Here is a 10,612-nt window from a genome sequence, read left to right as displayed (position 1 = left end):
TACTATTTGTGTATTATCCCATTTGTTGTATATCCATATTGAAGCAACTGCACAGTTTCTTAAAACTATAAAAAATTAAGTTAAAATATTAAGAATCATTCTCGTGTACAATAATCTTGACAATATGTCACATAGCATATTGTCCTTACACTTTTTTGACAACTACAATATTGTCAATAAAGTTGTACAAAATGATTGTAAAAATAAATTTATCGAAATTTTAATGAAATTTGCCATTTGTACACGGAAGGTTGATACGTCCGTGTACACTCCCTTTACACGAGGAGCCCACACCCAATAAAAAAAGCGCGCCCCTCTCTGGTGAGGGGGCTGTGACACACCCATGTATACATAGCAAGGCTTAATTTTAATACTAAAAAACTCAAATGAGAATTGTGCAAAATTCCGTCGACACGTGCGAGTCGTCACTGTCGTCCAGTGTCTGTAAAGTGTGGAATGTGTTCAGAAGAAGACAAAATACCGAAACGCTATACATTATTAAATTAATTTCGAATGGATAAACATTCTTAGAATTTACATTTACATATGAGTAAATCTCATTAATGGTCATTGAAGTTCAAGAAAAATTTCAAATTAATTACTAAAGTAATTTCACGATCAATTTAACCCTTAAATGCATTGTTACATAATCGATAGCTCTGCAAGCTAGAGTAATGCCATATTAGGCGTAATTGAAATTAAACATTCACGTTCGCTCACGATCAAAGTGATCAATTCCTTCTGGTTGGCCCTTTTTTTTTTTATTGTGTTCATTGTGATATTTTTATATATGAGTGGTTAGAAGAAGAAATTGGTTAAATGGAAACACATGTGAATTTTTCTTTTTATAAATTATGTTTTAATTTGAAAATATGTAATTTCAGGATATGAATATAACAAGATCTTTTTTTATACCAAAAGATCGACACTAACGGAGTAGGCCTACGAGAAATCTAGGAGTGATTGAGAAGCTTAAAAACAGGAAAGTATTGAATAAGATCAATGTTTGTTGAAAGAGGTAATACCATGGACGTAGGAAAAGGAAAAATCTTCATGGATTGAGTGACTATTTGGGTAATTTTATTTAAATTAGTGAATAATGGGTAGCAAAAATACTTTGTGACCTATTTGAAATTTACCTTAAAATTCAGTGACCATTTGTGAAATTAACACTTTTACATTTTAGTACTAGTGTCAAATATTTAGCCAGGATGAAGATTTCCGTCAATGGCGGACTCAATCAACAGATAGACTTCACGCAAGCATTGCTTTTCTAAGGTAAAATTTACTAATTTTCAGTTCATCTGATTTTGATCTATTGATTATATGTGTATATTTAAATCAATGGTGAGTAAATCTTTTAGTACCCCTATGTTTGATTTTTGTTTTGCAAATTAGGGTTATTGAAGCGGTGCAAACTTTTCACTGCTCATTTTCGTCCTGTTAAAATAATGAAATCTGACATGTTTAGTACTTTATGTTGAACCAAGAATTGGACGATTATTAATATTTGGGATTAGGGTGAGAACTTAGTTTTGGTTGGCGAAGCATGGGTGAGTCCGAACGAATTGGTTTAAAATTAGCTCTTTTTATTTGAAGGATTCACGACTTCAAATTAAAATGTCAACCCAGAGTCTGATTAATCAAAGTTCCTTTCTTTTGTCGGATTTCTGCAACTATAGGCATATGTATGGCAGGGTTTTTACTGGAGTATACTCTTGTTGTGTGTGTGTGTGTAAATTTACTTGAATTGACAAAAACCAAATAAAATCTTTCACTCTAATTCATCCACTAATATTTATCCAAATTAAATGTTTTTGGGCATTTTATATTCTTTTGATCCATTGAGCACGTTTACTTGGGATGTAATTCAAATGCAATTATTACCGCAATCATAATGTTGTATTTTAATTCTAAAATATCATTTCCTCTTCTTTTTTTTTTTCCTTTTTAATTTTTTGATAGTGATAATCTTTGTCCAACATATTTGTTGACAGACTATAGTGGGAAGAGGAGAGATGCAAACAAGGCGTTTGAAATTTTATGTAATTGTAGGATTTATCCTATTCTATCTGATGCTAGCACTTGGGAGAAAAAACCTTAGCATTAGTCTTAATTGTTTCTAGTGGTAAGTAATGTAATCTGTTGCAAAATAGTATAATATATTAATTATTCTTGGTTGTTTGAAGAGGTTTGATAACGTTAAATATATTCTTTTGTTTCTTTATAAATACTTTTTTTCCCGGTTGTGCTACATACATAAATTATTATGTAACTCCTTCTATACAAGTAGCATTATTCAATTTGTTTTGGTTAAACTTTGAAATTTAATGCTGATTAATATAATATTTTCTTAAATTTTAAAATTGTAATAGGGATTGATCTGAAGTGCAATAGATATATAAAGTGGCGTTGATATATGGTGTTTAAATGAATGAATTTAATAAAGATAATGTTGGAATGCAATGTTGATGAATATAGTACTTTTTTAAAATTTTAGAACTTTTATAGGGTTAGATTTAGAGTGAGATACATATATTGGAATGGTGGATGAAAATAGCGGCTTTCTAAATTTATTTGAACTGATATTTCCACTAGGCAGGCTGATTTGATTTTCTGATTCGATGGGTAGAATTTTCAAATTTTGGAAAGTTGAGGTGTCATCTTAATTTGAGAGTTATCTTTGTTAGATTTAACTTCAGGGATACTTTGATGTTGCAGTACATTATAGGAACATACACTTGATCATTTAGGTTTTTGCTAACTTTTGCAAGAGGTAAAATTTCATTGCTGGTCTTCAATAAATGGCAATTCAGTATTTTTTTTTATTTTTTTATTTTTTTATTTTTTTAATTGAGGGGTTAGATTTCTGGGGGAAAAATAACTGGAGCATTTTTAGGAGAACCAGTATTATATCAATTTTTTATGGGAACTTCCTGAAGGTGCAATCACCTTGCCTCGGGGATCAGAAAATGGGTATAATCTCCTCTATATTTTTCCCTCATCCTTTCAGAAGTTCTTCTGATTTATAGTTATCTAATGGTAAAAAAGCTAAACTGTAGTATTTGAATATTCATATGAATGCATTCATATCTGTAGGAGGACATCCTCCTTCCCTCCACTACCTCCTGAAAAAATAAAAAATTTCATCTTTGTTATATTTTGAAAGCTCTTTGTCTAAAATATTTGATTTATTTTCTTTTTTGCAGTGCATTTTGCTCCTGGTCCTGAATTCTATTGCTAGTGTTTCCTGTATCACGAGCTGAGACTGTGATTTTTGGTGTGTACTGGCAATGCTTCTCAAATTTTACATATATGTATTGTGTAAATGTCAATAAACTTATTTTCAAGCGAAGTTTTCCTTCTGCTGCACTAAGGATTGTGCTTCATCTCTATGGCATTCTCAAGTTATTAATAGCATTGTGGTGTCACCAGTTGTTTCCATTGAAGTTGAATTGGAGGGAAAAGAAATTCAGTATTATCAAAATGGAACAATCAAGAAGTCATAATTTTGTGCTATATAATCCACCAGATCACGGAAACAATGAACATGCTCCTGAATCTCGAGTGTTCCAGGTGGATCCTTTAGGTCATGCAAATGCCAGCTTCAGATCTTCCGAGGTTAATTTTTCCGAAGCTAAGCCTGTACATAACTACTCTATTCAGACGGGTGAGGAATTTTCTCTTGAATTCATGCTTGACAGGGTCAATCCCAGGAAACCTAATGTTCCCAATATTTCTGGTGATCTGAGTCATGCACCTCGTTATTTAGAACTCAGAGGCCTTTTGGGTATAAGTCATACTGGCTCTGAGAGTGGTTCAGATATCTCTAAGATTTCTATAGCAGAAGAAGGTTCCAAAGAGTTCGAAAGGAAGAACAAATCGCATGACTGTTATTCTGTACAGTCTATGCAGTCCGTACCACGGAATTCATCTAATTGGAGTCTTATGTATACCTCATCTGGAGCTTCGGATACCTCATCAACAAAGCTTAAGATTCTATGCAGCTTTGGTGGTAAAATACTACCCCGGCCAAGTGATGGAAAGCTCAGGTATGTTGGAGGTGAAACACGCATGATCCGCATAAGAAAGGACATTACCTGGCTAGAACTGCTTCAGAAAACAACCAAAATTTATAACTGGACGCATACGATAAAATATCAGCTTCCTGGGGAGGAGCTCGATGCTTTAGTTTCGGTGTCGAGTGATGAGGATCTACTGAATATGATGGAGGAGTGCAATGTACTAGAAGACGGAGAAGGTTCAAAAAAACTTCGGATATTCCTGTTTTCTGCTAGTGATTTGGATGATGCTCATTTCACCCTGGCTAATTCCGATGTTGATTCTGAGATAAAATATGTAGTTGCAGTCAATGGCATGGACATGGGATCGAGAAAAGGCTCTGTACTACATGGTCTAACAAACTCTTATGGAAACAATTTGAATGAGTTAGATGCACAGAATGTTGAGATTGCCCCAAATAAAGCTGCAAATGAAACTGGGGTTAGTACCTCAAATTTGGCTGGCCTTACTGTCCCGTCATCTGCTAACATATCCTCTCAATCTATTCTACAAGGTTCGTCAAAAAATTATGAAATTGATTTGCATTTTGATCATGGTCAGACAGCACACCAGGATGATCACAAGCAACAACCTCTCCAATATGGCTACGATTTACATCCTCCATATTTCTCACCTTCTGAAAGTTCTGTACCACAGTCTTCTTATGGGCTTATTGGTCAAAAGAAAGATATTGAAGGGCAGAAATTGAATGGTTTCACTTTGCAGGGTACAAAAGAACAGGAAAAGGAGGTGAAACATAAAGTTAATAGCTCAATACTACCAGAAAGTGGGAATGAAAGTAATAAAATGGTCACTGAGCACCTTGTTCCGTCTCAGGCATACAATGGTAACAATAACATTGGTTTTCCCGTGGAAGAATTGTCAGTTGTGGTCCCCAAACTGGACAGAGAATTTTCTACAAAGACTTTGAAAACTGACATGCCCCAGGAACCTCTGAAGGTCTCTAAGCCTCTTGATGCTGTTAATCCCTCCCATGTGCCTATATCTAGTGGCAATGACTATGATACTTGTAGCGAGGCTTTGGTTCCTGAGTCCATCAAGTCTGAGCCTGATCCTGATTTGAGCTACTTCGAGCCTCCTATTCCTCAAAGGGTCTTTAATTCTGAGCGAATTCCCCGAGATCAGGGAGAGTTGCTTAGCAGAATATCAAAGTCAGACGATTCACACTCTTCTCAGCTTCTCGTCAATCATTCACGTTCTGAGGTTGCCCAGCAAGATTTTATAAATGGGTCTGATGAAAAAGAGGAAAATGGAAATCCAGATATCCTGACTGAGCAGTTAATTTCTACCGAAAGGCCTTTTCCTGTGGATTCTGCAACCCGTGATAATTTTCCTGGGAAACCTCAACGGTTGAAACAGGTGGACTACATGGATGTCAGAGATCCCAAGCATGAAAATCAGATTCTTGCAGCTGAAGCAAAAGCAGGAGTGAAGCTGCCAGCTGAGAGTCATGTGGATTCAACAAAATGTTATGAAGATCCAACAAATAATCTTCCTCAAGTTCATTGGGTTGAAAAGGTCAGCTGTGAGTCCTTGGCTGATAATGCCCATGAGCAACCTGAACCTTCTGCTTGGACGGGGGCTCAGGAGGGACCGTCCACTGGGGTTCCCCGAACTGAGCAGGTCCTTATTGACATTAACGACCGATTCCCTCGCGATCTTCTTTCTGAAATATTCTCAAAAGCTATACTCTCTGATGGTTCATCGAATATTTCTCAACTGCAGAAGGATGGTGCAGGCTTAAGTGTAAACATAGAGAACCACGAACCTAAACACTGGTCCTATTTCCAGAGATTGGCAGGGGATGGGTTTTCAAGAAGGGATGTTTCTCTTATGGATCAAGACCATGTTGGATTTTCACCTAGACTTCCAAAAGTTGAAGAGCCTCCCTTAACTTATGAATATGCACGATTAATGAAAGATGGACCAAGTCGCAGTGAACTGCAGGATACTTATGGTGAAAATGATAATAAAATCATCCCTGGTGGGGAAGGAGCTTCCTCAGTAGTCACGGATTTCAATTATAGTACTTCCCGAGTGAAAGCCAGTGAAGACATGCAGTATGATGATTTGATGGACAACACGAGAGTTCGAGACTCAGACTATGAGGTATTTTTGTTCTTCTAATAATCAAGAGCAAGAGACTTGGAGTTATATCTTTAGTAATTAAGAGTAGGTGTCATATAATAACATGAACTCTTTTCCAATGAAACGTATTCTAATTTTGACTACGATTTTAGGATGGGATTGGAAGTATTGGCTTACCTCCTCTAGATCCATCATTGGTAGATTTTGATATAAATGCGTTGCAGGTATGGTTGCACCTTAAAACATTTTTCCCCCCTCTAATGTTTGATTGTTCTGTTCAATGAATTTGTTTGTTGGAAGGCACGACATGGCTTTGCTTTGTTGCATTTACTCATTTAAGGTCTGGATTCAGTAGTGTCCGAGTTTTCATTGATCATCCTTATGATCAAATGATTTTGGTTAAAGTCATTAGCAAAAACAATGAAACGTTTCTGTTGATACGTTTGACTCCTAGAACCCAAGCCTATGCCACGCCATTTCAATTGATTTAAGCAAAAAAATAGAGTTATAAAAGGTTGCCAGATTCAGTTATTTATATGTTAATTTATGGAATCTGACTTGGCATTATTTATCACTCGGTCAAATCAGCAGCCCAAATTAATTGGTAAATAATGTAGCATACATAAACTCGTGACAACTATTTGCTGCCACCAATGTCATATGTGGGTTGTTCCACACTTTTTGCTATTCAGATTTTTGTTATAATTGAAATTCAGTCACCTAACCATTTGCTAGTGTTCTATTGACTTGTAAAGGAATTTTGAAACATGAACTTGGTTGAAAATGTCAACTTAATGACCAAGGAAATAGATTCAGACAATTCATGATTGATTTACAGATCATAAAGAATGAAGATTTGGAGGAATTGAGGGAACTTGGTTCTGGCACATTTGGGACAGTTTATCATGGAAAATGGAGAGGCTCTGATGTTGCTATCAAGCGAATAAAGAAAAGTTGTTTTACTGGTCGACAGTCAGAGCAAGAGAGATTGGTAATCCATCATTCTTACATACTTGGTTTTTTTTTTCTTAAAATAAACTTTGAACTACATGTATGGTGTCATTGGATATGTTACCTGCAATTGAACACTTAAAGTTATGCGCATTGAAAGAATTGTATGGCCTCACTCTTAGACCTCCATATATGAGTAATTGATTATTTTTGTGCTAATGCTGATTCAGACTATAGATTTCTGGAGGGAAGCTGAAATTCTTTCGAAGCTTCATCACCCAAATGTAGTTGCATTTTATGGTGTTGTACAAGATGGACCGGGGGGAACCTTGGCAACTGTGACAGAGTACATGGTTGATGGTTCTTTGAGGCATGTTTTAGTTCGGAAGGATAGGTACTACTTCCACGTGTGGTTCTTCAAATTTAATTTTAGTTCCATTTTGTTATAACCATGTATCTATTGAGTTCTTCTCTTTTTGTTGTAAACCAAATATAAATCAACTTTGGATTTGTTGCCCATTTGTTTCTCCTTCACACTCCCTTTTCTTATTTGTTTTTATTATGATGTTGCAGGCATCTTGATCGCCGTAAGCGGCTTATAATTGCCATGGATGCTGCATTTGGGATGGAATATCTGCATTCAAAGAATATTGTTCACTTTGATCTGAAATGTGATAATTTGTTGGTTAATTTGAAAGATCCTTCACGACCTATATGCAAGGTTATCTTGATGGGTTCCTGCTCTGCCACTTTTATTAATATATGTGATAGAACTTGATTTTTATTAGTAAAATCCACAGTAAGCATGATGTCTAACTTTTAATCCATTTAGTTCTGATTTTGTGTTACAATCTATTAGGTAGGTGATTTTGGTCTGTCTAAAATAAAGCGAAACACCTTGGTTTCTGCTGGACTTAGGGGGACTCTTCCATGGATGGCTCCAGAGTTGATGGATGGTAGCAGCATTAAAGTTTCTGAGAAGGTAAGACACCAATATATGAAAAAGTGTCTTTGGGAAACTACAATAATAGAGAACTTAATGAAACAATATTTTCCTTCACCTGCAGGATTTCTTTAAGATGTTTCTTATGGATGCAAATTATTCTCTGTTCAGTAAAATTTCTTACGAAAAATTATGAGAAGCTTTTAAACAGTATTTGGTGAGACTGGAGAGCATGTTAACCTGTAAAACATAGATATTAACTATTTTGCAAGGTGCAACGAATATAAAAGGGAGACAGACATAAGTGTTCACATTACCCTTATTCGACCTACTTGCAAAGCCAATGAATTTCTAATCCTTCTAGGTGATCTTATGACACCACTGTTTTGGGTAATTGTCCAACAGGTGGATGTATTTTCCTTTGGTATTGTCTTGTGGGAGATACTCACTGGGGATGAACCCTACGCCAACATGCATTATGGTGCTATCATAGGTGCGCATTTTCAGTTTTTTTGACTTGGTACAGAATTTTCTTTTCAGTTGTAAGATGAATAGTGTCCTTGTCAGCTGTTAAATTAACTGGTTTACATATATGGATGCTTTATATTTTCTGCATACATGTTGTGCCTTAAAACCTACAAAATAGGACAATTTTTACTTGGAATGGGCACAATAATCATTTGCTTAATATTTTATAATATCATTGGCTTTCTGAAGTTCTTAATGTTACATGACTCTATCTATGACCTAAGTTCATCAGCCATTAGCAGCATATTCCGCTAAAAGGACCAAGTCATTCATTCTGTAGATGTCCTTTTTTACTTTACTTAGATGTGTATTGCACAAATCTGCTTCGGACATGGTATGAGCCCATCTTTGGTTAATGTTTATAAACTGTTTATAATCTGTTAAATCACTTTTTATCCACATATTTTGTGGGACCTACTTATCCACCACTCAATTCTATTTATTTATAATTTAAACCATTTATAAACGCTTCCCAAACATGCTTTTAGAAAATGGTTCCTACTAACTTTTGCTAGACATTTTTGATTAAAATGTTTTCCCTTTCTAGCAATATACAGGTAATATATGCAAGGGAACAAATGTTATAATTTTGAATATTGGATGTTTTATTGCATGAACTCTCTTCCTGAAAACGCACTTGAAACTAAAACGTTTAAGTACTTACTTGGGTAGGTAGGTAAAATAGAATCTAAATGATAACACTTAAAATTATAAGAACCACTAAAACTAGTTCAAATTACGAAATTATTGTGTCTGGACTTACGATTAGTGTACAGTTCCATGGTTGAATGTATCAAGATAGACGTAGGAGTATATTTAATGTAACATGAGGTGTAAATTACAGATACTATTAATCTCGATACATGAATATCAATGTCTAACCGAACAGTTTCTTATATTTTCAATGCAGCCTTGTTAGTCAGTACTTAACCTGCATCCACCTTCCGTATTCACTTTTCTCAAATGCCTTCTACATCTTGACTCCTTGATTTAGGCAGAAGTCATATACTAAAAAAAAAGATTAGTAATTATGACGCGCATGCATACCATCCTTTTTGGTTTAGCGGGTTTTAGAAATATATAAGGAAAGTTTTACTGACCGAATAGCTTTCCTTTCAGTGTATTTTTAGTAAATAGTACTCAGCGTTTTTTGCATTTTTCACTCTAAATGTTCCACGTCATTTAACTAAAATCCTATATTTTTCTCTATTATTGATCGTGTACGATGGGATCATATAGATTTTAATCAGATTTTTTAGCTAAATTAAACGGGGGCTCAATGTATTTAACTCAGCAGGAGCTGCGACCCCATTAATCTTGATTCTTGAGGAGAACCTATATTAGAAGTTACTTGGAAAGAAAGAGGGATCAGACCGATTCTGTCTGATGGAATTTGGAGTTAATCTGATGAATTGTATAGATTACAGGACTTTTCTGGTCCATATACTTTTGGGTTATTTCGCACATTTGAATNAATTTGGAGTTAATCTGATGAATTGTATAGATTACAGGACTTTTCTGGTCCATATACTTTTGGGTTATTTCGCACATTTGAATATACATTCCTAAGGTTGAGTCGGCTTCTTCCTTGCAGGCGGCATTGTCAGCAACACATTAAGGCCAACCATTCCAAGCCACTGTGATCCAGAATGGAGAAGGTTGATGGAGCAGTGTTGGGCCCCTAATCCTGCAGCAAGACCAACTTTTACAGAAATTACTAACCGTTTGCGCGTAATGTCTGCCTCGGCCCAAACTCGAAAGACAACTTCATAGGCAGTTTGATGCTTTCTTCACTACTCAAGGCAGTATATTTTTTACATTTAGACATATACACAGGGGACAATGAGTGATATATTGTTAACAGAAGGAACAAATGCTTGGAAATGGCTTGTGAGATATAAGAAGCCGAGTTTTTTGAATCTGCTGTGTGCTTTTACATTGCTGTGGACAGTTTGAAGATTTGTAATGGAATTCAATTCGTCTCCCTGAGTTACAACATAATTGAGCATTCTTTAGCAG

At 35.5% G+C, this 10,612-nt stretch overlaps 2 protein-coding genes across 4 annotated transcripts in view; both read left to right on the top strand.

The window, feature by feature from the left end:
• LOC111384651 overlaps positions 1 to 3,132 on the top strand; it is a 7,850-nt gene extending 4,718 nt beyond the window's left edge. Inside the window, exon 7 of the mRNA XM_023008963.1 lies at positions 3,100 to 3,132. Within this exon, the coding sequence (XP_022864731.1) occupies positions 3,100 to 3,132 (33 nt within the window). The remainder of the gene's footprint in view (positions 1 to 3,099) is intronic.
• LOC111384647 lies at positions 1,178 to 10,577 on the top strand. 3 transcript variants are annotated; one of them, XM_023008957.1, is made up of 10 exons: positions 1,183 to 1,278; positions 1,998 to 2,128; positions 3,210 to 6,192; positions 6,324 to 6,395; positions 7,010 to 7,162; positions 7,353 to 7,516; positions 7,696 to 7,843; positions 7,982 to 8,104; positions 8,471 to 8,558; positions 10,188 to 10,577. In XM_023008957.1, exons 3-10 carry the CDS (start codon positions 3,316 to 3,318, stop codon positions 10,364 to 10,366), a joined length of 3,804 nt encoding a protein of 1,267 aa, XP_022864725.1. In that variant the 5' UTR covers positions 1,183 to 1,278; positions 1,998 to 2,128; positions 3,210 to 3,315; the 3' UTR covers positions 10,367 to 10,577. The 3 variants fall into 3 exon arrangements, with proteins under 3 accessions (XP_022864726.1, XP_022864724.1, XP_022864725.1); XM_023008956.1 differs by lacking the exon at positions 1,998 to 2,128 and having other exon boundaries at positions 1,179 to 1,278; XM_023008958.1 differs by lacking the exons at positions 1,998 to 2,128; positions 6,324 to 6,395 and having other exon boundaries at positions 1,178 to 1,278.
• The last annotated feature ends 35 nt before the right edge of the window (positions 10,578 to 10,612 follow it).

The sequence above is a fragment of the Olea europaea genome, unplaced genomic scaffold (assembly GCF_002742605.1).
Source record: "Olea europaea var. sylvestris unplaced genomic scaffold, O_europaea_v1 scaffold2964, whole genome shotgun sequence".
Classification (NCBI taxonomy): domain Eukaryota; kingdom Viridiplantae; phylum Streptophyta; class Magnoliopsida; order Lamiales; family Oleaceae; genus Olea; species Olea europaea.
The sequence above is the reverse complement of the archived record's forward strand: the minus strand, read 5'-3'. Positions and strand labels throughout refer to the sequence as shown.

What these genes read in the sequence shown, in the direction of transcription:
- LOC111384647 (XM_023008956.1), top strand. Translation starts at nt 3,316, where the DNA reads ATGTATTGTGTAAATGTCAATAAACTTATTTTCAAGCGAAGTTTTCCT. An exon ending in TTCGAGACTCAGACTATGAG is followed by an intron (nt 6,193 to 6,323) that starts GTATTTTTGTTC and finishes CTACGATTTTAG; the next exon opens with GATGGGATTGGAAGTATTGG. An exon ending in GCATTATGGTGCTATCATAG is followed by an intron (nt 8,559 to 10,187) that starts GTGCGCATTTTC and finishes TCTTCCTTGCAG; the next exon opens with GCGGCATTGTCAGCAACACA.